The sequence below is a fragment of the Ictalurus punctatus genome, chromosome 10 (genome assembly GCF_001660625.3).
Source record: "Ictalurus punctatus breed USDA103 chromosome 10, Coco_2.0, whole genome shotgun sequence".
Classification (NCBI taxonomy): Eukaryota; Metazoa; Chordata; class Actinopteri; order Siluriformes; family Ictaluridae; genus Ictalurus; species Ictalurus punctatus.
Window position 1 is genome coordinate 293,126 of NC_030425.2, and position 27,819 is coordinate 320,944.

General features: G+C 38.7%; 2 protein-coding genes across 7 annotated transcripts; both read right to left on the reverse strand.

Annotated features, from left to right (window-relative positions):
• Window positions 1-5,562: 5,562 nt before the first annotated feature.
• rplp2l (ribosomal protein, large P2, like) lies at window positions 5,563-8,023 on the reverse strand. The gene is made up of 5 exons (XM_017459941.2): window positions 7,869-8,023; window positions 6,598-6,721; window positions 6,108-6,156; window positions 5,812-5,904; window positions 5,563-5,693 (listed from the first exon to the last, which is right to left on the reverse strand). Exons 2-5 carry the CDS (start codon window positions 6,718-6,720, stop codon window positions 5,611-5,613), a joined length of 348 nt encoding a protein of 115 aa, XP_017315430.1. The 5' UTR covers window position 6,721; window positions 7,869-8,023; the 3' UTR covers window positions 5,563-5,610.
• Window positions 8,024-15,159: 7,136 nt separating this feature from the next.
• LOC108260029 (zinc finger protein 383) lies at window positions 15,160-27,625 on the reverse strand. 6 transcript variants are annotated; one of them, XM_053683072.1, is made up of 9 exons: window positions 27,243-27,625; window positions 25,602-25,703; window positions 23,692-23,901; window positions 22,480-22,618; window positions 21,005-22,402; window positions 20,135-20,223; window positions 18,512-18,589; window positions 18,332-18,423; window positions 15,160-16,001 (listed from the first exon to the last, which is right to left on the reverse strand). In XM_053683072.1, the coding sequence occupies exons 8-9, from the start codon at window positions 18,395-18,397 to the stop codon at window positions 15,402-15,404; spliced, it is 666 nt and encodes a 221-aa protein (XP_053539047.1). In that variant the 5' UTR covers window positions 18,398-18,423; window positions 18,512-18,589; window positions 20,135-20,223; window positions 21,005-22,402; window positions 22,480-22,618; window positions 23,692-23,901; window positions 25,602-25,703; window positions 27,243-27,625; the 3' UTR covers window positions 15,160-15,401. The 6 variants fall into 6 exon arrangements, 5 of the variants coding, with proteins under 5 accessions (XP_053539047.1, XP_017315432.1, XP_017315431.1 ...); XM_017459943.3 differs by having other exon boundaries at window positions 20,139-20,223; window positions 25,602-25,706; XM_017459942.3 differs by having other exon boundaries at window positions 25,602-25,706.
• Between the last annotated feature and the right edge of the window lie 194 nt (window positions 27,626-27,819).

The following is a 27,819-nucleotide window of genomic DNA, read 5'->3' on the forward strand; positions in this document are numbered from 1 at the left end:
GGAGGTGCAGCGCGTCATGCCCTCATGTTCCACCTGTGCTCAGTCGAAGGTGCCGCGTGCCCTACCAGCCGGGAAGTTGGTATACGTCCCATACCCGTACGCCTATGGTTGCATCTGGCTCTTGACTTCATCACAGATCTGCCGGAGTCTCGAGGTAACACGGTGATACTGGTGGTCGTGGATCGGTTTTCCAAATCGCTACGCCTGATTCCACTGCTGGCGCTTCCATCGGCCTTTGCCACAGCCGAATTACAGTTCCAACATGTTTTCCAATACTTCGGCATTCCGGAGGAGATCGTGAGCAACAGGGGGCCGCAATTCACGTCTCGAGTGTGGGCCAGTTTTTTGGAGAAGATGGGAGTCATCGTTAACCTTACGTCCAGTTATCACCCCCAGGCTAAAGAACAGGCAGAACGGGCAAATCAAGAAGCCATACGATTCCTCCGAACATTTTGTGCCATCAAATCGGAGAACTGGAGTCACTTCCTCCCGTGGGCCGAATATGCACATAACTCCCTATGACACTCTGCCACCCAGCTCACCCCTTTCCAGTGTGTCTTCCAGGTTATCAGCCGCCTTTGTTTCCCTGGAATGCCTCCCCTACTAATTCACCAGCAGTAGATGAGTGGTTCCGCCAGAGTGAACAGGTCTGGGAACGCGCCCATCAACAGTTGGTGCAGGCCTCCCACATCGCCAAACAAAAGGCAGACAGACGCCGCAGGAGTCACCCCAACTATCAACCTGGGGACAGGGTGTGGCTTTCCACGAGAGACCTGAATTCACCACTCCTGAGTAGGAAACTGAGACCCAAGTATATCGGCGCCTTCCGGATCCTGAAGCAGATTAACAAGGTCATGTACTGACTGGACCTACCCAAGCACAGCCGCATCGTCCCGTCGTTCCATGTCTCTCTCCTCAAGCCGGTGACACCGGGTCCCTTGGCCACAGCGGTTCCGGAGGACTCTCCACCGGAACCACTAGAGATTGAGAGCCACCCAGCCTACCGCGTCCGTGAGATCTTGGACTGCAGACGTAGGAGAGGAGGACTCGAGTATCTGGTAGACTGGGAGGGTTACGGCCCAGAGGAGCGGTGCTGGATCCCATCCCGGGACATTCTGGACGCACACTTGCACGAGGACTTTCATGCAGCGCCGACGAGAACCACATTTCCCAGCCGCGCCTGCGCTCAAGTTCGCCTGGAGTACTGATTGTGAACAACTGTGCTTCGCTCAAGGTTATATAAGACCTCGTTAACAATAGCTCGGCGCGAAGTAAACGCTCAGTGTCTTCAACGCTGTCGTTCTACCAAGCCTTTTTTTTACGTATCGGATTTCCCTGGTTCACGGATTCTTTTCTTGTACCTGACCACGATTCTCTGGATTACCCCTTTTGGATTGTTTACGCTACGTTAACTGGACAGTGTCAGTCGTCACAGACTTCTCACGCTGGTGAATTCTGCGTCTCCCTGCTGCTGCTCTGCCTGCGCTTGTCTCCTCGCAAGGTAATGTTATACATCTCATGAACAGAAGAATGAGGAAACTGTAGTGAGGTAAATTCCCTAAGACTCAAGCTGAGATTAGACTGAGATACTAGCGGTGGAATAAAACTAATCTTTATCATTATGAGTACACATGTACATGAACAAGGTTTATTTATTTATTTATTTATTATTTATTTTAAACAGACAAGTGGATATTAAGTATTCAAATTGTTGTTTTTTTTTGTTTTTTTTTTAACTGGGCATGGTATCCTGAAATCCTACTTAGACTGAATTAAGGACATGGCTATAACTCAGAAATCTGCCAGTATAATTTCTCTCTTTGACCATCAACATAGTCATTCCAAATAGTCAGCAGATTATTGACACATCTTGAAACTATCGAGTCATATGATTTGGCCTTGAGACCAAATATACTCCTGACCATCCTTGGGTATTTATGTTTTTTTCTTTTTGTTTCTCCTTTTTTTTTAAATGTCTTATGTAGAGAGGGCCTGTGTAGTTGTTGTTACAGGGAAGCTGATTGCTGTGGAAATGATTGATTGGCATTTTCATACAAAAGCACTGAGAGTAAAGCTGAGCGTGAGTGTCCTGGAGATTAGACACACAGAAAATAAAACCCTTCAACCATTAAAGTAAAAAATGAAAGCCCAAATGGCTGTCTGTGATAGTGAACACGGAGCAGAGGAAGGAGGAAGTAAACCTGTCACATGTCACTGTGGCTGAATTCTGGCAAACGACCAAGAAACATATAACATATCTTGATGCTTCAACTTTAAGAAATCCTACATTTTATTTTAGTAAAACATCATGGGAATATTTGCATTTACTTTCCAGTACTACCTTGGGCTCTGCCTGAAAACATCGTGTTAGGAAAGGAGCCAGTTTAAAAAACAAGTCTGCTTAAAAATGTCTAAAACCTTTATCTCACAACGTGAACATCACGCTTCAACCACGATTTCTGATAGCTACAGCGAAATGGACTTAATCCAAATCAATTCAGTTTGACATTATATACTGACGCTCAGAATGATTCAGTTAAATTAGTTTTTCACCCCTGTTCACTGTACCGTTTTTTTGTTTTTTGTTTTTTTTAAACACACCTGCACTTTATGAAATCGCAAAACCACCTCTATTTTGGGAGCAACATCTAAAAAAAAAAAAAAAAACCCAAAACAATCCTCTCAGCTGTGCAAGCGCATGTTCTGATCAGAAATGCAGATTCACTTCCACTTTGCAGCTCTACTCTGATTTGGAAGAGTAAAGAAAAACAAAAAACAGATTTTCTATACAGATAAATAAAGCGTCCATATATTGCATAAATAAAATATCCACATATTGTGTTCACACTTGTTCCACAATGCATTCCACATTCATCTGTGGCTGTTTGTAGAAACAGATATAAATCATCTCTAGTGTTCTCCATCCATACATCCATCTTCTATACCGCTTATCCTTTTCAGGGTCATGGAGAACCTGGAGCCTATCCCTGGGGAGCATCGGGCACAAGGCAGGGTACACCCAGGACAGGGTGCCAATCTCTAGTGTTCTATTAACCATTAAAGTGATTTGTTATTATTCCAGTAAGCGTTGCTTCTCCCAGTCCAACAAGGGAGCACAACCCAGCTTGTGGTGGAGCGACAGTTCTGGCTGATGGTGGTGGTGTAATGGTGTGAGGAATGTCTTCTTGAGTGTCTTTATACTACGTTGTTGCTGGTCTCAGATGGGATCTTGTGTATGCAGGCTGAAAAAAAAATAGTTCGATCTGTCATCTAGTGGTCAAATAAAACGGTATCAGTTTGTAACACTGCTGTAAATAATTGTTTAAGGGTCATGAAACCTCCCTCTATCAGCTCAAGTCTACCTCTCAGTGTTTTTGAAAAATGCAGATTAAATGAGCATGGTTGGCTGTGCAAAGAATAGAGGGGGAGTGGGCGTGGCGGTTTAATTAGCTCAAAAGGCAAGTAAAACTGTCAGTTAAAATTAGACACACACCTCATTTGAAGGGATAGAAAAATCCTTGGGACTGAGTACTACATCATTGTGTAAAAGCAAACTGCTTTGATGAGCAAGTCTGAAATCCACCTTTCTCCAATTCTCATAGTTCTCACGAGAAAACACACTCGAACTCTTACACCATTGAAACAAACACCTGCGACCCATTTGAATGCCTCTCTCAGCTACTAACGAAAAAGATTCTACGAAAGCATCACGTGCTGTTATGAATAATTAAGCGACAGCATCTTCTCATAGGATAAGAACACGCAGGCTCATGAATAATTATGAGTCATGCCAATTCATCGAAGTACTATAGTACATTGCCAAGTTACTTCCTGTGACCAAGATTTTAAACCAGGAAGACGAAAATAGTGGGAAAAATGCTCAAAATTAATCAGTTTTCTCCTACAATTAAAAAAGTGACGTATGCTAAGATTGTCTTTCATGATGTGAGATACGAACACCTCTGTTAAAATCTCTGAAAATGTAGTCTAGTGTTTCATTACGCTTTAAGAATACATCATCAGAATGCTAAATTAGGCTGTACTAAGTTGTTACCCAAAAAGACTTGAGCGCTGTATTACAGGCAAAAGCTTCCATACACTTAGGACCATCTGGCTTTATAATACACAGCTGGAGAAGAATAATGATTTATAGCTTCTGCGTCCAGTGTCACACAGAACAATGTCCACTGTTAAAAACGCTATACATACTAATGCCTCATTTTACTAGCAACTATGAACAGGTTCCTACTTTAAATGTTCCTCAGAAGCAGACAATAAAGTCCACTACTGTGGACAAGAAAGTAGAACTGAACTTCAATCAGTTGAATTGATTTTCCATTGTGTAAAGCAGGGGTGTCAAACTCATTTTAGTTCAGGGACCACATAGCCTAATTAGATGTCAAGTGGGCCGGGCCAGTAAAATCACAGCATAATTACCTATAAATAACAATAAGTCCATGTTTTCCCTTTGTTTTCATGCAAACAAGTACAAGTACATTAAGAAAATCTTCATATTTAATGAAATATCATCAAAACATATCATGAACAACCTCAGATTTCTTAAGACAAACATGTGCAATTTGCTTCTGATTATCAATTACATGTGTGGATTACAACTAGTCAGTGTTTGTACAAATGCAAAAAACTTCACAGGTATTTGGAACTGACAGGTATTTGAGACAATGTCTATTGTAAAAAGCGCTATACAAAAAAATTGAATTGAATTGAACTGACATAGTACTGCACTTTAAAATTTATGGCATTACATGAACAATAGGATTCCACCAAACCAAACTCTTTTGTAGTGAAGCTGTTGACTAACATTAAATTGCACATTTTAAACTATTGCCCATTCATCTCTGTGAATAAATAGGAAGTGGTCCATTTTTTTTTTTTTTTGAAAACTCTACACTCTGTATCCACTTTTCTCCTTTTTGACGAAGACATTTTGGCTAATGAGGGTGTGGGGACGAGTAGAAAATAGGGTAGACGACACCATTACAAACAGCAGAAGGCGCATTGCTGCCATCTGCTGTTCGGCCTGGGTCCCAGAGATGTGCCGCGTCTTCTACTCTGACTAAAACAGTGCGCCCCTAGCGGATAATTTAGATTTAACAAGATTTAATTTAGATTGAACCCCCTAGCGGGCCGTACGTCTGACACCCCTGGTGTAAAGGGACTTGATAAAGATCCGACCCGATTCCCAGAACTAACATAAAATTTATTTCATTTGTTTGGTGCAAATTTGTTACACTATTTAAGATAGATTTCCTACTTTTGTGTATCGACAGCATGGAAACATCTTCTTTAAACCAGATCAATGAACAATATTCCCATTTTAAAATACCTAATAAAACTTTCATACTTTGCCGACCTCTATTTAACTTAATTTGGCTTTGCATAGTCCAAGATGTTCCACTCATTATATCGTCAGGTAATAAAACCCAAGTCATATAAGTGAATAAATGTAAAATTAACAAATAACTCAAGGTTATTATTTGTCCTCTACATTTCACTCATACCAAATTTTATGACAAATGACACAGATTCTTAAAAAAAAAATTTTTTTAAACAAACACTTTTTATTTTGGTCCCGAATTACACGGTAATTTAGTCAAAAAGTCCGAATCCCATGTCGTCGTCAGATTCTTCGGACTCCTCTTTCTTCTCCTCTTTCTTCTCCTCAGCTGCAGCTGAAAAAATACAGTAGAACACTGAGCTACTGAACACTCAGACACCCCAGCTCTGCTGCAACATTTTGTCTTGACGACGCAGTGTATAAAACGTCAGGTGTGCAGGAGAGCCACTAACCTGCAGGAGCTGCGGCTCCTCCAGCAGCGGGAGCACCGGACGCCGCCACCGCAACCGCGCCACCAGCTGGCATGCTGGCCAGTTTACTGTAACCTGACAGAGAAAAGGAAAACGCAGATTAAAAAAACACAGTGCATTAACGCAAGGGTGCGATTTAAACGTGTTCGGGGTTTCCCGACGTGAAGCCGCTGCTCCCTCATAGGGACAAAAGAAATAATAGAGGGCCCTTAGCAAACATCCCTTTATGTAAAAGACATTTATTGATGGCAGCTTAAAGCATCTGGACAGAGACTCACCTTGAGCAATCACATCCTCGACTGATTTGCCACTGAGTTCTGACACGACCTGTGAAAATAGGGTTAAAAATGTTATTTTTATGACAACACGAAGCACAAAAGGACACATTTGGGCTCTGGCTCGTGAACGCATCTCTAATGTTTTAAGGAACCGGAAAAAGAGAGAAGGCGCAGACACTGGACACGCCTTCCGTAAATGTTCAATATATTCCCTTTTTAAATCCATTTATTTTACGCAGCACGTCTACCGCACAGATCCTGTGATCAGCTGTTACTATAGAAACGATAACGTATTAGAACGAGCACATTGATACAAACCTACAGTACGAGTCGTGCCGTTATACAGAAATAACACACACCTTCTGACCAGATTCAAGAACCCGAGAGCCGCACTGTGGTATAAGTTTAAGTGTAATACGACAGGAACCTCCAGCAACAGAGTCACTTTTAAAGACCCAGAAGGGTCATTTTTATTCTCCCCTCAGCTCACCTTCTGCATGCGGGTCTCGTCAGCCTCGATGCCGACGCTCTCCAGGATCTTCTTGATGTCGCTGCCAGTAGGGTTCTCTTTGCCCCCGAGGGCAGACAGCAGGTAAGCAGCTACGTAACGCATCCTTCATTTAATAAAAAAAGACACGCAAAGATCTTTTAAACCAAGACATACAGCCGGTCATAAATCACAGCACATTCACGCAAACCATGTATACACTGCATGTCTCTTCTTCTACATTCCAGCTCCAACGTATGTGTTTCCATTCTTAATTAAGAAATAAAATACTAATTTAAACAAATGTTTAATTTATATAGCTCCTCTCACACACCCAGAATCTGTCTACACTCCATACGTTTACATGGACAATAATCTGCTGTTAACCCGATTAAAATGAAACTAGCATGTAAACAGTGATTATTAATGACCTTAATCCGACTAAAGTCATACGCGAAGTAAACACAAATCGAATGGAAACATGTGGAGTATTCCTGTAATAGTTGTATTATTGAAGGAAATTGCAGACACATGCACACCTTAATCAGAATATTGTCTTATTCAGAATAAGGTCAATAATTAGATTACTGCTGTCTGTGTAAACGTAATCTATGATGAGACAAGCTGGAAGATAAAACTGTAGGACCATAACTTATCTTTGTATGCAAGTGTGTATGCTTGATTATTATTGTATGTTATATATACATATATATACATATATATATATATATACACACACACACAGCTGTTTTAGATTTGAAGACTAACATCTAAGCATTGTGTGTGTATATATATATATATCTCTTTACAACAAAATTAATCACTAAAATAAAAGGGTTTCCGAAGTTTTTGTTTTTTAATTAATGCTTCTGAAAGAAAAAAAAAAAAACTTCTGAAACCTTCTTACTCAAAATATAATTCAATTTTAGGGATTAATTTTGTTGTAAAGGTCCATATATATATATATATATATATATATATATATATATATATATATATATATATATATATATATATATATTCCTCAATCATTAGCCTGTTTTTTTTTTTTTTTTTTTTTTTTACATAAACCCTGTACTGATCTACTACACAGCAGCAGGAGGAGCTAGCCTGGAGCTTACAGCTAACGCGAAAAATATAACTGCCGTTTTTTGTGTAAATTCAGCTCGACATCATCACAGTCTCACAGAGTAATTCTACACACACACACACAACAAACAAACTGACTTTATTTCATCTTTTCAAACAAAATACAACTTTATCTGAACACTCACTTCACGGAGAGCAGTGGGATAACGTGTTCACCACAGAGCGCGTGCAGGCCGAAAGGAAGTAGACCGGGCCCTGAAACCGGACGTAGCGGCGGGAACCATGGTCACGTGATCAGCTGAAGCGCTTATTGGTAGAAAGCCACGTCTCTCTCTCACACGCACACAATTTCAAAGTGCTTCAATATACACAAGAAAGGATAATAATAATAATAATAATAATAATAATAATAATAATAATAATAATAATAATAATAATATAAAGTGTAATCAATTGGTGTGTAACTAAATATGTGTAACTAACATTTGGATATGTTAAAGTACAACTAATATGTATAACCAACATTTAGAATTATTACTATTACATAGTGTTCTAGATTATGCTTCTAAATATTGATTGCACATATAGTGTAAGAAGTCTTCTAGGTTTTACAGGTGTTTTTCTGTGCTCCTGGGTCTGTGTGAAACTTGAGAGAGAGAGAGAGAGAGAGAGAGAGAGAGAGAGAGAGGATCCTCCAGTTACTTAGAAACTCGACAGACTTGGACAAAATTTCACTGTCATAAGGAATTGTGAAAACTCAACTCATGCTTGCCAAGCATAGATTTGGCTTATTTTTCTTGGTTAATACACGATGAGTCATCCCTAATTTAATATCATTTAATGTACATGAAATGTGCATAATGTTTTTTAATTGTGGAGATTGATTTTTCTGTTTTCAACCCCATCTTTGAGCTTTTCTTGTGCTCCAGGTCAGAAATCTGTTAATCAGAAATCTGGTTCAGCTGCAGCCATGTTTGTAGGCCACAGTGCACTATGGGAAATAGAGTTCCTGGCATGAGTAAAACCCTACACCAACTTAATGTGATCTGATGCAGTTTAAATGAAGTGGATATATTTATCCAAGTGTATTTAAGTATTTAAGTGATTTTTTTTTTAATGCTTTTCACAAATGGCACTCAGCAAAGGAAACTGATTTGTGTTAAACTGAAATAACACTCAGATGTTAAAATTTTATGTTAGACTAGTTAAATATATATACTTTTTACTCATAGATATATTAGATATATTTAAAGAAAGTGAACAAAATTTAAATGTGTCATATATTTGAAGGGTTTGAGTAATATTTTGAGTGTGGTACAGAGTAACAAGTTAATAAGGGGAAAAAGCATGCATGCAAATTTAAGGTACTACCTTTTTAAAATAAACACTATTATTGTACACAGTAAAAAAACATCAATTCAATAGATTGTTTTGCATAAAAATGAGCAGGATAAAAGAGACTAGGGAAATGTAAATACATATCTAAACCTCATATACTCTGTTTTTTAGTTCTGTAGTATTGGGATTATCACTCGTTAGCATCGATGGGATGTTAACATATTACATCACAAATAGTCTTAGAGTAAAGGATTTTTTCCCCCATTCACCAGAAGGATATAAAGAAAAGCAATTCAGGAAGTGAGAATAATTAATTTTTGCCGCTTGGGGTTGTATTTTTGCAGACAACAGGCTGGAACTCTTTGAGATCTAAACTTTGAGTTGTTTAGTTTGATAGATTAACTAAACATGAGAGTAGAAGACTCCTTTATGAGAGGTGTTATTCCTTTGAATAGAGAAGTACATTACACTAAGATTAAAAAAAAGTGAATGGATGAAAGATTAAGTAGAGTATTGCAAGAAACACAGGGAATTACGATCACCTGTGGAAAGAGCTATTTTATTTATTTATTTATTTAACCTTTACTTAACCCGGATAGCTTCTCTGAGATTACTTAAATAATTTTAAGTGGTGATTTGTTTATATCGAGCAATTTGAGTGCTCTGTAAACATCAGAACTCTTAATCTGTTCAAAACTGAACAATACTGTACTGTACAGTAAATCACCTGATAATTATTCACCTTTTAATTTACTAAGCCTTGAGCTGATACACAAATTGAACATGTCACTCACATTTAATGATGGGCTTTGCAGTTGTGTGTTCCCAGTTTCCAAATCAGACAGTGATGGTGGCATCCCTCATCCTGAACTCACTAACATACCTGGCACATTACGGGCTACATAAGGTCGAAGCAGGACAGGTAACATGTACACCGTTATCAAGCTAAAGTGAAACAGTCATCCTGTGATTTGTAAACAACCCTCTGTCCTCAGAAAAGGAGGAAGGGACACACCCAGTTATTCTAGAATTATTACAGCAGGGTGTGACTGTGACAACAATTCTGCTATAATAACACACCCAGTAACCAGTGTCTAAGGCTGGAGGAAGTGGATGACATTTTACACGAAATTAGTCAAATCAATGAACCCAGTAACTCCATTAGTGTACTGCAGTGTTACAGTAACCTCTTCCATTCCACATGATAATTATTATTTTTTCTGTTGTTGACCTGTGTTCAGCCCTTTTTTCCAGTGAGCCTGCATGCGAGAGCACAAGGCCATTACTCGCCTTAACATTCCAAAATCAGTAATACACCTGGGTGCGTCTCCCTCAGGGGCTGTGGACTACCCTGCAGTCTTCTCCTCTGTGGTCAGAGACTCCCTCGAATTCTCACGCTCCCAAGGCAGACAGGACATGATTGGGGACATCCTCTGCCCCATACCACACAACAAATTTTAAGCTTCCTGGACATTATCAACTATTGCCGTCAGTGGATCACTGATTGTTCTGTTCATGACAAAATCCTGAGAGCTGGGTGTTATAAGGAAAAGCCTGAGATTGAATGGACTTATGCACTGCACCTGTATTATGGCTGGCAAACTACAACAAAGACTTTCTCTTATATGAGACTGAGGGAGGGGTAGACGCTGCAGGGGTCCCGGCTCAGGAGTATGGTGGCGCTTACATGTCTAGTTTATTTATCGAAAACATTGGATTTGGTGGCAAAAGGTGTGCTCTCTTAGTGCAGACTACTGGGTAAATTGTTCTCACACACATTGATCTTACACTCATCACATCAAAACCATTTGAATTATATCTACATACAACACATGACAGCTCAACAAAGACAAGGATATGAGGTTATTCTTTGTGCCACTCAAAATGTAACTATTAAACCTATTAGTGTACCTAACACAACCACTGCAGTGTTGTATTGCCTAATAAATTCTGTTGAGTCAGTCAATGAGAACACTCACGATTGCCTAGCCAAAATTCATATTTCCTCAAGCCTACATCTGAACTTTTCAGACTTTCCATCTGAAAGATTTTGTGTCTGAAATTTCACACACATTATGAACACCCCTGCTCTGCCCAATTGGTTGAATTAAAAGTTATCACTACAGAGTGCAAACTGGTTAAGAGGTTTTAGACAAAGTAATGGAATGCCACTTTAACATACTGAACAAATAGTTGAACTGATTTCTGCCATGATGATTGTACCTACTGCACGTCTCACTGTACAGATTTCAGATGCGCATGGTTTTACCAGTGCTCGAGGGGGAAATTATGGGAAAGATAAAACAGCAAGGGTACTGATCTCTGTACTTACAGGTAATGGTGGATTTTTTTTTTTAACTGAATGTGAGTTTTGTGCTCAAAATAATGTCAGAAAGGGAACATCAGCACCAATAAGGCATATACCAATATCAGAAGGGCCGTTCAAGCACTTGGTGATAGACTACACAGACATGGTGATAGACAAGTTCAGAAAATGGGGAGAGGCAACACCATCAGCAGACCAAGCTACAGGAAGAGTAATAAAACTTTTGACCAGAGAGGTAGTTCCTAGATATGGCATACCATCTCAGATTAGCTCTGTCAACGGCTCAGCATTGTCAGAGCTGTAACAGTGTTACAGTAACTGTGAATAAAGTAGAGATATATGTTTATCACCCTCAGTCACAGGGAATGGTGGAAAAGGTAAGTAGTACCTTTAAGGCTAAGCTTAACAAAATTTGTGCTGACACTAAACTCAATTGGGTATCTACCAACTGGGCATCTAACACCGCATGAAATGCTTACAGGTCAACCCATGTCTGTGTCATATCTGAGAGGTCCTTATGAAGGACCACTGCTGGAGTAACTGCAGAGGTAACTAAGAGCATATGTGCGATAATTAACTGCTATATATGAAGCTATCTATTCACAGGAACAGAGCAGGAGACTGAGAGAGGAGACAGATGTTCCAGTGGCTCCTGGAGAACAGGTGTACCTAGAGGTATTTGAGCCCAGAAGAGATTGGCCATACAAGGTTGGCCCCTAAGCCAGATTGGATTTCAGAACAACTGCAGCAGGATGAAACAGATTCCAGTTCCTCAAGTGAGGACAAAGAAGTTGTTTGATGAGCCATGGCCTGGTGTAACTGTTAGCCTAACCTCTCCCCAAGGGTTATACACAAAGTATCTGGGTTGAAGGCAAACTGAGCAAATTATTCAACCCCATGAAGGGGTCAATACTGTTACTTGTTGAGTATGGAGTATTTTGTGATTATTAGCTAGAAATAAATTGTTAAACTAATTATGCATGTTTTTATTTTATTTTTTACAAATTTACATGTTATAGAAAAGTAGAATGCCATTAAGTGCAGCAGAGAAGCAAAGGCGATATCGGGCCGATCAAGACGCGGATCCCCAGAGAAGGGCAAAGTATCTGGAGACAGAAAGGAAGAAATGGAAGAGAGACAGGGAGCTTGGGAAGATAAAAACTATAAATATGGTCAGTGAGGGAGAACAGAGGTCAAAGAGATGGAACTGGAGAACAGCACAGACAAAGTGCAGGGCTATGAAAAAGGCAGCATCAGTTGCACTGAACTGTCTGACAACACCACCAGAGACCCCAGAGCCAGATCCACAACAAACAGGTTCCTCAATGTTAGGTTTTGGGAATTACATTGCACTTTATCAGTTTACAGTGCATTTGACACAATCGACACTGCTTTATTTGTGTAAAATAAGTATTCTACCAATAATTGGAGTGATTGAGTACACAAGGAGTATAAAACAATAGAAAAAAGCCTGAAATAGATTTATTTTATGGACAGATCTAAACATTGTCAGTAATTTGATACTTTTACTTTTGGTTTAAATTTTAGGCACCGTGAAGCAGGGCGAAAAAGTCCAAAAAGCATACAAATGATGCACTATGGAATCCGGAAAGAAAACTACAAAAAAAAGATAACAGCTATTAAAAAAGTTTGTCCCCTAGCTCAGAGGTCAAACACCTACTGCGAAACTTCCCAAACCATTCATCAGTGAGAAAATGCATGAATTTCCATTTGCTTTTGTCAAGGATCTGCATGACAAGTACAAAAGTGCCACAACAGAAAGAAAAAGACACCTGATAGCAAAAACAGTCACAGACAAGCTTGTCCAGAAGTATAGACTCAAAACGTATTCAGAGACTTCCACTGGATTCTCAAAAAAGATGGAAAATTATTGGTCAAGATGTCTCCAAATTCACAATGCTCTGTTGATATGCATGGGCATTGTTCATTCAGTATCACATGCCAATAAATGTTAGTTAGTTTTTTAATGCCATGCCAGCTTCAATGGCTATTTTCATGGCGAGAAATGTCTAAGGAACTCTATATAAGGTTTTTAAAATTTATGTTTCCTAAAAGACAGAGAAACATTTCTTGTGCCAACAATAGGGCTGATTTCATGGATTTTGTTCATGGTGCACTGGTCCCACTCAGTTTGCAATTTGTTGTTAATATATGAGTTTATTATGGTTCTTAGGTCAGTGGGAGGTATTGGAGACTTTTTGAAATCCGCTGATAATGCTTCTTTTGTAGCAGTGTCAGCATCTTGATTTCCTGGGATTCCACAGTGTCCAGGTACCCAGCAGAAGTAAATATTAAAATTTTGGGCCTCCAGATCTAGCAATTTGCAAAGAATCAAAGTCATGGACGATAATTTTTTAGGGATGGCATTGCTTGAAGAAATGATTTTGAATCTGTAATTATCTGCTATAAAAATTGAACTGTGCTTGGGGATGGATATTCTTTTTTTTGGTGGTGCAGATGATACATGGTCTTCAGATTTTGTCCGTCTCTCTCTCTCATACACACACATATATTTCTCTAATGTAGAGTTGTTGTTGTTGAAAGTCGTTTGGGTGGGTTTCAGATTTTTTTGTTTGGTCTAAAAATTTACATTTTTTTTTTTAAAGTTCCAGGGGGATTATACATAAGTGTATCTGTTCCAGTATGCTCAGATCTACCTTTATATTTATAAATGTTAGACTTTAGAATTTATAACTGTTGACATAATTGTTATTATAAATTCTTTATTCTAATATTATGAGATACTGGATTTTTTTTTCTGTGAGCTGTAAGCCATAATCACCAAGATTAAAACAAAAAAAGGCTTGAAATATTTCATTTTATGTGTAATGAATCTATAATATATGAAAGTTCCACTTTTTAAATTAAATGGGGGGGGGGGGGTTTACTTTTCCACGATATTATAATTTTTTGTGATGCACCTGTATGTAATCTACTTTACATTATACAGCATGCATAATGAAAACAACATTAACTCAAATCTAATACTTTAACGATACAACAATAATACTTCAAAAATACAAAATCATTCTTTAATACCACAACACCACAAAAACATTGTCCACTCAACCCTGTTACTCTAGTCAGTCCTGTTATCATGATGTCAACCCTGTTGCATACATTAATTTGATCAAAATGTGAGAAATAATATCTAATGCCCATTATACTCAGTAAAGAGTATAATATTATCAGATGGACATGGGAAAGCTGAGAAGTTTACTCCTTCAAATGTTGATTTGCCCTTATTAAATATTCATTTGGCAAAAAAATTGCCCTGGTGTATTTCATCTAAAACTACACTATTTAAAACAAAATCCTTATGATCTGATAATGAAGTCGGTGAAGACAGGGACTAAAGTACTTTTCATATAGGTACAATTAACTAGATTTTTGTATATGCTCATATTTCACAGATTGTTGCAATAAATATTTAAATTATAAAGCCTGAGATGATGTGGTATAAATTTGACACTCTAAGTTGTCTTTTTTGAAAACTGTAACTATTATGCACAACGCAACATTTTATAAAGCAAATTCTAGCTCACATACAAATAATTTAAAACGAAAAGTCTTATGTGAGAGGGAGATGTCAGAGTCATGTGTCTCACTCAGAGGTCTGGATTGGTCGATTAAAGTGGGCATTCCCACCGGTTAAATATGTGGATTGCATGCTTGGTATTGTAGCGTTTGGGGAAAAACAGGGAAACTAAATAAAATCATGAATTCTGCTAAAACCCAGAGAGTAAGCAATAAAGTCCCATGCAACAGAATACTAGAGTCCATAAGTAATATAATTTTACAGTTTTATGTCTGAATGTCTCTTTACCACCCTTTAATAAAGAAAAATAAAACACGTATCTTAATTTGACAAATTCACATGTCAAGATCGGATGGCTTTATGTTAGTGCACTTGTGTGTCCGTAATGAACTTGAATGAGCATAGCTCCACCCACATTGTCTGCAGAGGCACTGCTTCTGTCTTGTAGGACTCTGCTGGTGGCTGTGGAGGGTTCTCCAGTCACGAAAACGTTTCCTAGACTGTGAGCTTCTCCCCTGTGTGAATGCGCTTATGCTTTTGGAGATTACTCTGGCAAGTAAAACTCTTCTCACACTGTGAGCAGTGATACGGCTTCTCTCCTGTATGGATGCGTGTGTGTTGTTGGAGAGTACACAGCTGGGTAAAACTTTTACCACACTGTCCACAGTAATATGGCTTCTCTCCTGTATGAATGCGCTCATGCTGTTGAAGAATACGCTGACGAGTAAAACTCTTCCCACACTGTCCACAGTGATACGGCTTCTCTCCTGTGTGGATACGCTGGTGTTGTCGGAGATTACTCCGACAAGTAAAACTCTTCCCACACTGTCCACAGTGATATGGCTTCTCCCCTGTGTGGATACGTTCGTGTTGTTGGAAAGGACTCTGATGAGTAAAACTCTTCCCACACTGTCCACATTGATACGGCTTTTCTCCTGTATGGATACGTTGGTGTCGTTGGAGAGTACAAAGTTGGGTAAAACTCTTCCCACACTGCGAGCAGCGATACGGCTTCTCTCCTGTGTGGATCCGCTCGTGATCTTTGAGATGATGACCTTTAGTAAAACTCTTCCCACAGTCTGAGCAGTGGTACATCTGGAAAACACAAAATTATCCAAGACGCTTAAATAATTTTAGATTTGTGGATAGTGGTGGCTTTGCAGTTAAGACTCTGGGTTACTGATTGGAAGGTCGGGGGTTCAAGCCCCAGCACTGCCAAGCTGCTACTGTTGGGCTCCTGAGTAAGGCCCTTAACCCTTTCTTCTCTGGGGGCACTGTATCATGGCTGACCCTGCACTCTGACCTCAGCTTCCTGACATGCTGGGGTATGCGAAGAAAAGAATTTCACTGTGCATATGTATACACACACACACACACACACACACACACACACACACACACACGAGATCAAATAGATTTTGTCCCCATGTGTTTATGGAATTGTTTTTGGAAACATCTCCTACAGTACAGTAATACAGCTCGACCACCCAATCACCCACCTTTAATAGCTGTAACAGCTTTGCAATTTTAGATTTGTAATGTAATTCCATTGACTGCAGCCAAAACCACTGCGACTGATCATTTTCATGAGCAAATATGAACATGGCAGTTGAACTTAGAAATCATTTCTTATCATTGATCACACAGAAAGAGTTCATGTAGATCTTTCTATGTTTATAAAATTCAGAGACTAGCCATACAAAGATGCCCTTGCTCTGGGCGTCAATGTTTTTTCAAGCTGAAGCACTAAATGTGTTTAGACTATGGAAAATCTACATAGAACTTTCAGTGTTTCCAAATACAATGGATTACAGCATTATTGTAATCAACACACATTCTCTCTTAAAAAAATAATCTATCATTCGGGTGTGAAGTTATAGCTCATGCCACATGTATGCTTCTTAAAATTCCAGTAACGCCCACCCCTGGGGACTTGTATGGTGGTCGCTAGGCTTGTGTACAGTCACTAGGCTTGTGTGACAAATAAGGTCTGTACAAGATTTCAGGGAGTTTCTTGTAACTGTTGCAGCCAAAAATGCTCAAACTTTTATCAAAATTTGCAATTCAACCTTAATTTTTTTTCTGCTTCTTTTGTAAATAACTGGATAAATTATGAAAGAGTTATTTCGCAGGGATGTTTGTTGGTAAATGAGACCTTTTAGCTGTACTCATGTTCGATGCACATGAATCGAAGATGGCTTTGACTGCAGAAAATCTGCTGTAATTTTTTTTAAAAAATGCACGCTCCTCTGAATATTGCAGTGTTTGCTTGCCTTTGCATTAATTTGTATTACTTGGAGGAACTGTTTAATGATGTATAATGATCATGATATTGTAGTTTGGGTGGGGGTTATGGCTGTATGTGTGTGTTGGTCGGGGGTAGACAGAGAATTGGCTTTTTTATTCTGCTGGCTCACATATTCTTTTGTTTTTGTCTGTGAAAGTAAAATGGACTAAAATAAATGGCACCCAGCAATTAGCACTCTTTTCTGGCTCATCTTGATTATGAGAAAAGACCTGAAAATGTGGATTCTACCAAAAAAAAAGGGGGCAGAAAGTTTACAGCACTCTTGCTCTGGAGCTTTCAAAGAACAGACTACAAACTTCTGCTCAACACAGTGAGAACGTTGTCATATCACCCCACACTGTCATGGATTATTATTCGGAAACCTAAATTCTATAACACTAGAATCGTATTACACTCGTTATATAGATGTATCTGAAATAACACTGACGGAAAACTTTAGAACACTAATGTGTATTTTTGTGAATTGCTATGAAACTATAAACATTAGTTTTGAACATGAGCAATAAAAAAAAACTTTCAACCCAATTGCAAATCAGGTTTATTGTCAGAATTTACAGACTTTCAGCTGTTTGCAATGAACAAATCAAATAAAAGCAATTGAAATAGTTCAACACAATGAATGCTTCAAGTGGTTTCCCCAAATTCAACTGAAAACGCAACTTATAATGACTTCTCCAGTTTCAAAATTATTCATCCCCTTAAGGGCAAGCATCCTTAGTACTTCGTAGAGCTCCTTTTTGCAGCAGAGCTTCTGGCAGTGTTCCTGAGGAATCTTAGCCCATACCTCATGAGCAATGGCATCCAGTTCAGTAATATTCTTGGGTTATTCATGGATCATCCAGGTAAGGACATGTAAACTTTTGAAAGGGGTAATTTTTAAAAATAAATTCACCTATTATTTTGTCTTGTGGACGATATGTAAACATCTGTTATGTGAAACAGCTTATTCAGGACAGAACTAAATAAAAAAACATGGGATTTTTATGATCCGTCTTATTTTGATAAAAGTATTAAGATTTAGCAGATTCTGCAAGGGGTGTGCAAACTTTTGGGCACAACCATAAGTTCTCAGAGTTTAAAAATGTAAAGAGAAATCAGACACATGACTAAACTTTACCTTTGAGCCAGTAGCAGCAGGAGTCTGTGGAGATTTTCCTGAAGAGCGGTGTCTGGACTCATTCATTATAAGAGGTGTAAAGAATCAGGACCCTAGAAGAAAAACACAGATTCATGACTCCAGAACCTCCACTAACCGGTTAACCGAGCAGCTCAGGTGGGACGTTTCAGATGAACTCACCTTTAGTGATGTTACGCAGAGTATCAGCGCGTCGAAGCCCGTGTGGAGAAGGAAGCTCCAGAATCCTCTTGACTAAAACTGAGGGAATATCCAAGTTTGTATATTTATCTGAAGCTTTGTACAGTACATGTTCCCAAAAGTAATTACCGTAACTCTGAATTAAATTTTATTTAAATTTATATGGAAAAATAAAACGCACTATTTCCATAAATTCCATATAGTTAAAGAGTAAGAATGTGGAGGCTTGAAAGCCATTGATTTTGAATCTCTTCCTGGTTCATTCAGAATGAAATCACTTAGAGAATATTTAATAAGAGACAAATTCAGTATGGAATCATATTACAAATCATATTTTGGTGTCAAGATGTGATTCAGATTCCTCTGGAGGTGTAAAATTTTCATAAGTAATGTTACTTTGGAAAACGATATTTATCCATAGTTTTCCGCTCATAACACCACTCTTTGGAACAACAGGGCGGTAGTGATTAATAGAAATCTCTGTTTAAAAGCGATTGGTATGGCAAAGGTATTTTTTATTCATGATTTGTTAGAGGCTAATGGGTATTTCTTGTCTAATAAATATTTCACTAATAATCATGGAGTTAAATTCCAACAAAGGGCTATGATAAAATATGTAATTCTGTGCTCACTGGACTGTTAATAATAATAAAAAGCAGTTTATCTGATCCTTTATCCAGGCCTGTAGTTTCTCTTCCTTCTTTAAAAACATGTAATGTTGATCTTTTTGACATTTAGCATAATAATAAACTTTTCTACAAACAATGTAAGCATGTTATCACTGGTGACAATGAGTGTTACTTTCTGGTAGATGTTGAAACTCCAGTAAGGGGTAAAGCATTTACCTTTTATTTTAAATACCCAGTTGCTCCAAGGGTTAAGGAGACCTATTACAAAATCATGTTCAGGATTTACCCTGTTAGTGGATTTATACAAAACCAATTTAATTTTGAAGTGGATCCTTGTAGTTTTTTTTTTCTTCTTTTCGTGAAACACTTGATCAGCTAATCTTTTACTGTGAGGTTAATTCTAAATTCTGGTTTGATTTACATAGCTGGTTGTGTATTAAAACGGAGACAACTCCCCTTATTGTTTTACAATATATTTTCTTTCCCTTAAAGGTGACTTAAATGTTGTTGGGTAAATATCATATTCATACTTGTAAATGGAAAAACTGTCAGTCCTGCTTTCAGAGTTTTCTCTGTGAGCTGCTGAAACTGTTTCAGAGTTTTAAATGTCTCAGAAAACAAAGTAGAAAGACGGAACATACAAACATACAATGTTGTATACATGTTTGTTTTTCATCTCTTGCTTTTTCCTCCTTATGGACCTTAATTTTTTTTTTCGTTTTCTTTTTCTTTTGTTCTGGTGGTTGTGTCTTACGGTGTAATTGTGTTCCTGTCTTGCGGCTATATTCAATTCCATCAACACTCACACTTTGATTACTCTTCACTAATCCAAACTAAAGGTTAGAACATGATACATCATTTATATAGATTTATAAACCACGTGTTATAAATCACTAAGCGCTATCAGCTATGAGCTAAATAAACCAGCACAGGTGAGTTGATCTGTATTATTATTGTTATTATTTTATTTACTTACCTACCGGTTTCCACAGAGTCCCTCACTTCCGGTCTGGTGATTTCAGGATGTTTAAAGGGTCCGTGAAGTGATCTAGGGTTTAACGGAACCTGGTTTAAAGAATCAGAGTATGTGTTTTGGTTCTTTATCTGCCACCTTGACCCATTCACACACACACACGCACGCACGCACGCACGCGCACAGAGCAGTGTAGGGAAGAATGCGCATGCGCAGTGCGCTTTAAACTAATGCCGCCACGTTCGAATCGCCTCTTACAGATGACGTCATCTCTTCGCGCCGCCTCCGGAATATGAGCGTTGTAGATTTGACTAACTCAGTAGTTTAAATCCTTTTAAATGTAAATAGTTTAAATGTACGTAATATCTAATATTTCAGAGGGTCTGATATGACAGTTGCTGCTGACAGAGTGATATGAGTAACAGCTTTACCTGCGCTCTCCAGAGATTGTTTTATATGTGGTGCATTTATGCAAACTACACAACTACACAACGTCCCATAACATTCCACAATTATATGCAACTGTGCATCTGTGTGAGCACTACTGAATAGAGGTTCATGGAGAAATATTGTTAATGGATGTCACTGACCGTCTGCAAAGTGAAAATAAATAGAGGTTCAAAGAAGATAAACTTCCTCCAGTGCCTGCTTCTTTAACCGGAATCACTGTTCATATTTGTCCGCTTTGAAATCAGTTAACTCATGCAAATGTGGGAAGGTGCACATCCCACGCTGAATGGTCCTTCGAGCTGGATACAGCAACAGTAAACAGTATGAACACTGCAGCTAGCGACGCATCAGAGACCATGGATCGGCCCAGAAGACAGAACAAATTGCCTTCCCACCTGGGTGACTTTGAGGTTGGCTACCTACCTGTTGTGGATCTTCCTCCAGTTGCTTCTTCCCGCTGTCACAGCCAGCACAAGAGTCAGTCGAGGAAAACGTCCCATAGTGAAGCCAGCTCTCATTCTAAATCCACTCATCCTTCCATTATATCTGGTGTTCATGGTGCATCTGCATTCACAAGTGGACAGGCAGCCATACTGGAGAAAATAAAATCTTGGCAGTTCAACGACCTCCTCCAACAAATGGAGGAGGACATGCTGGCAGAAATAGAATATCAGAGACTACAAACTCAAGCTAAAGAGGCTCCAACTGCTTAGAAAGAAGCTCTCATGGCAAAGAAGGCCTTATCTAACCAGTTATACAGACAGCACAAGCTGAAAAGAGCAGAATCTGGTCTTAAACTGGCCAAACTGGTCAGTTCGCTGCTTAGCAACGATACAAATGTGGCATTAACATTTGACCGAGGCCCCCCTTTTGCAAGATGTCTTTAAAACACATTAAAAATACAGACTTCTGAATATTATCCCCTTTTTTAAAATTAATAATTACATCTTACATCTTTACATTACATTAGGAATTGATTGTGTGTGAGTGTGTGTCAGAGTGAGAAAGAGAAAATCATGTATTTATTTTTCACACCAAATTGTTGAGGCCCCCCTGGCGGCCCCCACTTTGAAAACCACTGCACTAATCTATTAAGCCATCATACTCATATTACTGAACAATGCAAATTTCAATTGTTACTGATCTATCTGAATTCGCTAGCACTCAACAGATAGCTAAGGCACATTTTATATACATACACACACTAATATATATCAGAAAATGTAGCTATTTATTTATAATTAGTATATATAATTAGTCAATCCAAGAAAATTATTGCAGATAAAAATTATTTATTTAGTGTTTGGGGTTGCTTTCAGAATATTTAATATTCAATATTGAATATTTAATTATGATGGCCTTCCCTTCAGCAACAAAAAGTCTAGGACACAGATTTCTCTTTTTAGCAGCATGTCTAATGAGCCTGCCAAATGTCACCTGGTCCGGGTGACACTCGCACTGTTCGTGTGCATCGATGCGTGCGGCCTGTCCGTGGCTGTCAGTGTAGAAGAACATGTATCTACTCTCTCCCTCCGACATGGAGGCATGTATCCTCAACCCCACCTGCCTGCTGACCAACTGACCGTGGTAATCACAGACTACCTCTCCATTCACAAAGGGCCTGGTGGTGACGACACGTCTTCCCTTGTCTTCAATCTCCATCACCAGCAGCCCCTTCCAGTTCTGTCTCCGGACCATCTTCCGGATCACAGGGCTGTCTAGAGAGGTGTCCACGCCTTCAGGAGGCATCCACTGACGCACAAACTCCAGAGAGGGAGCAGTGGGATCCATGAAGTGCAAAAACCTTGCCACATGTTCCACCTGTTATATTGAAGCACGGGTTAAAATCAAAAGCTTGGTGCAATAATTGGTATTACAGTGTGTTTCGTGGAGATTACCTCCTGTCTGAAACTTTATTTGTACAAGTTGGTTTCCAGGTGACAGATGAAGTCACTCAGCAGAGGATGGCAGAGGGAATGCTTTAAGCCCATTTTCTCCATCAGAACCCGCACGTGAGTCTCTGCCCGCATCCTCTTCCTGCAGAAAAGCATTAAATGAATTACACTCCATTCACTGCATTCAAATCCGATTGATGAGAAATGAATATGGATCATCATGCAGGATCCTCTGCACCCACATCTTCTAGCTGACTGGGCAAGTCCATGACCACATTCCCTCTCTTCTACAGCTCTTTAATCATCCTGATCACATTAACTATGTTTTTCTATTTTTTTTCCAGGCTCATTTCATTTCATGTTGAATGTCTTGTTCAACTCCCAGCCAGCCCCATTCATACCTGAAGGTGTGAATAGGGGTGGGGTGTGAAGCACAGGGTAGAAAGTGAGAGTGTTTGCAATAAAATGCTAAAGAGTTTGTCTCCTCTCTCACACAAAGGGTACGCTTACACGACAACGTTGTCAAAACATTCCCTGTTCACACAGATCCGTGAAAACGACCAAAAATGCTGTATTATGCATGCCAGGCCAGTAGCTGGCGACACTTTGTAAAGAAACACTACGCGCCTGTTCATATAAGCATATATCCGCCATATTGATCCGGACAAGACCGCCCTATAAACATATACAAGAAAAGTTTTAGCTTTTCTGGCATGTCTGGCATGTAACAAATCTGCTGGTCATAGTAGTGTTGCAGTAAATCTACACTTTGCTGGAGAAGCACAAACACAGTCCTGTAGTCCACCACTGTAGTTCGGAAGTACTCACACGCATGACATCATCGTTTTCACAGATTCTCGTTTTTGTACGTTCACACGGAGACTATAACGGCAAACAGTTTTTCAGGCCCCAAAAAGCCATCGTCGTGTAAACAGCCCCAAGAAGAAAGGATTGAACTGTAGGAGAATTAGAATGTGAAATATAACAGCAGTAAGTCACAGTGAATGTCCTTCATTATGTCCAACAGGATCCCAAACAGGGTGGACAGGTGTGAAAAATAAAACATCTACTGTTTAGACTAGACTGTTATAGCCAGACAAACTCAGAGCCTGTACATCCAAACACAGCTCATGTACGACATTAACTATGTTTTTCACTGGTAAAACGGGGGTGATGAAGGCAAACGTTAATGAAGCGTTAGTTTGAGAGACATACCTGCTACAGGGATTGGGGCTCTGGAAGATAGAGACAATCTCAGAGTACTTCCAGAACCTGCCCTTTCACAGGAACTCAATGACATTCTTCTTGTCCTTGTCCACAGCGACCTCAATCTCTTCCTCAGTACTGTGCTGCATGCACTTCTTCCTCAGATGTCCAGGCAGACTGCACCTGGCCTTCAGGCAGACATGGCACAGCAGGAAGTTCCTGTTGCAGGTTGAGAAAGAAGCACAGACAGAGAGAGATCAGTTAGAGTTTGGAAATGGTTACGTGTAATAACAAGAAGCTTTAAATGAAAAGTAAAACATTAAGAAAAGTCACATTCTGAAGCAGAAATGCAGGAAGCTGCTGATGCTGGTTATACAACAGACTAGGGCTGCACGATTATGGCCAAAATGATAATCCCGATTATTTTGATCAATATTGGGATCTCGATTATTTATCACGATTATTCATTGATTTTAGGGACAATATATTTTTATTGCACTTTCACATTTAAATAAACAGACCACTGCTTTCACCTCCATGTTGTGCTACATGCCTGCTAATGTACAAATCTACATCAAATTAGACTGATCCTCAAAGTGCATCATCTCGTAGACGTAAAATATAAATAAAATAGTACCCAAAATATAGGATGAGTAAAAATAAAAATGAAATCAACCAAATGAACGATACGATCCAGATACCAATCTTTTATTTATTTAAATTTTAATCAGGAGGTCTGTCATAAACAGTTAAATGTAAGCTCTCTACTCATGGTCACTGTTAATTAAATTAAAATAACAGCAATGAGAAATATTGTTGTTTAATTGATAAATAAACAAGCATAAAATATTTATTTTTAAATATATTAAACAATAGCCTAATTAAAAGTAGACTAACACAAACATGATCCATATTAGGAAAAAGGCTAATAGCTTTCTAAGGAAATCGTGAACTAAGCTTAATGTCAAATTGACATTAAATGCAACCCATAGTAATTAAACATTATTTCATTTATCATTTTATTGATATTTTATGACATTATTATAATATCTATTTTTATATTAAATTTTTATAGAAATAAAAATATAATATAAAATAATTTTTATATTATTTATTTATAACTAAGCACATTTTCTGTCTTTACAATTTATTAATTTTCTGTTTGTTTGTTTATCAGTTGCTCCTTTTATATCGGTTCCCCAGTACAGTGTTGCCATGTCTGCTGATAATATTGCATTTCGGGGGATTAAATCAAAACATGGAAACTGGAGTTGACTTTTCTGATGATTTCTGGCAACCTTACGTTTAAATGACGTGATTATGCTATGTATTTGAGTTAGTGAAGAGCGTGAAGGAGAGCAGCAGCGTATCTTTCTGAACAGTTGCAAATCTTGATTATTAAATATTTCCTCACCAATCATAAAGAAGTTTGAATTAAACCCACCTTGTAGCATTAGCATTATTATTAATTTACTTAGCTTACGACGCTGCTGTGTCTACACGAGCAGGTGAAAGTTCAGAAACTGCCAGATCGAGCGGTAAAATGCTAACACTGTTTCCGTATTTTGGCACTATAAAATGACGTCATCCCTGCGCCGCTCTATGGTGACTGGCCGTAAGTTTAGGAAGCGCTTGATTTGATCTGTAGTGGAGTTTTCTATGAACAGAGGACGAACTTTAGACGACAATATCACAGTCGATCATTTTCATTTAATCGTGGGCAATCAAAATCTTAATCGCGATCGATATTCGATTAATTGTGCAGCCCTACAACAGACATATTGTATTCTTCATTTATAAATTTCCTGCACTTCTCTTTCAGAATGTGACTTTTCTCAAACAAAGAAATGCCAAAAGAGGGCTCTTCAGTCCCACACATATTTTACTTTCAAGGTCAATAGAGCGCAAATTGTACTTACGCATCAGAAGCCATTTGGACTGTAGAAAGTGAGATCTTAAAAATCCCAAAAAGCAAAAGGAATGAAGTCCTCAGCGTAGCACTGTCAGAGGTGTAATTCTGCCTTCTGTGGACAGGTATATATCATTAGAGCAGGTGAAGTGGCAGCCAATCCTGTGGTAGCATACTGATGGCTCAATTACCATATAAAAACCAACAATGGCTCTGCTTAGCACACGGCAGTGCTCAACCGTTTTACGGCAAACAAGAGAGCATGGCTACATTCGAAACAATGTACTTACCTACTATATAGTAGGTAAAATACATACATCTTGGCTAATATATAGACGGTAAGTACACGGTTTGGGACGCACCCCACAGGTTCAAGCAGCCGTCTATTTGCACGTACGGCATGACAAATAATTAACTGCACTTGAAGCGTTCGTAAAAATTAAAAATAAATACACCTAAAACTGTATACAGTACCATAACGAAGAACAACTGTACGTCGATACGTGAAATTCTGGAGGGACGTCGGACGGCGTGGCGCGGTGATGTAATGACGTATGCTGTTAATCACTCTATGTTTTATAACATGTAACACGGGAACATAAAAGGAGTATTCTAAACGCGACTCACGTAAACACCTTAATCACAATATTGTCTTACTCAGAATAAGGTCAATAATTATATTACTGCTGTCCATGTAAACATAGTCACTGGCTCAGTTCAGCGCATAGTTATTTAATAGCCCTCCTCTTGTCCATCTTTTCAACCTTTTGACTAAACCAGTTCGTTAATTGTGTCTGTCTATATATTTCACAGACGTGAACATCCTGGTCAACTTAAGGTCAATTTCGGTGACTGCAGTAACCGGTGAAATACGGCACAATACATTGGCTCTTTAAAAACATTAACTGGAGTTATAATTATACATATCTGGTAGAGCTGCAAAGCACTTCATGTGGTCTATACAGTGAGGGTGCCATCTTTTTGATGGCATGCTCACAACGGAGAAATGTTGTCCTTTATGTACAAGTGGAGGTATTCCTGGTCAATCTGGGGTCAATTTCATATGACCCCACTGACTTGTGAAACATGGCACATTTTACTAACTTTTAAAATGGTTAAATGTGATCATTTAATGATACCGAACATTCATCAATATAATGTTTAAAAAAAAAAAAAAAACAGTCTGGCAGCAATGTCTGAAAATTCAAGTAAATGTCCTAATTCAAATAAAGTGCATAAACAATACATTTAAAGAAATGTTCATTAAAGGTTCTGCAGAGAAACACTGTTATTTGACAGATTTCTCCTGAATTATTTGACAGAGAGAGACAGGTAGGGGGTCAGCTCTACATCCCGCCCCTCTACCTTTCCCATTGGCCTGACAAGATGGTAAGAACCAATGAACGTGGACTATCTCGTGCCCTATGAGGTTAGGTTGTGCGCAAACCACACCAGTCTTCTGTGTAAACAAACTATCTGAATTTCAATTAACTTTATCAACACAACGCCAAATATTTGTTTCCCCGCCTATTTAATCCACTGTGAACATATTTATTTGTCTAAAATTAAAAGAGAAATGAAGGACATGAACACAAAACATAACGTTAGGTTGAGATTGTTACAGAAAAGAACAGGGAAAATGTTTTCTTACCTGATATCGCTAATATTTTTTGCAGGATATAAATTCACTTAGGTGACCAGACAGATCCTCTGTGTTCATATTCCAGTGTTTTTGGTTCTCCGTAAACATCCTACAATTCAAATGTGCTCAAAAATAAGACTTTAGCAGGCAGATGGAAAGTAAACCATGTATAACTGTCATTACACTTGTATCGACCGACTGTTTTCGATATTTGTCACATATTCAGCGATTAATGGCAATAACAGCGAACCGACTTGCCCAAAAATTCTACACACTATTACTGCTAAAAAGACAAAGCTAATAATGTTTCACAAGCATCTTTTCCATTATTTTCACTAGATACAATGAGCACTGGTCCGCAAAAGCCATCGCAGTGTGAGTCACACCGGGAAGGCGGAGCCGAAAGTAAGGGACCGTGGGGAAAGTGCAAGGTTTCTTCGTTTTTGCTGTAATTTGTGGGTGGTGTTTTTGTAATAGCTTTTATGTTTCGTTAAAGGGCATGGAACCAGTGTGATTCAGTAGAGGACAGTGGACATTTTTCACAACCTGTCTTTTACTTTTACAACAACTAAATGGCACATGTTTT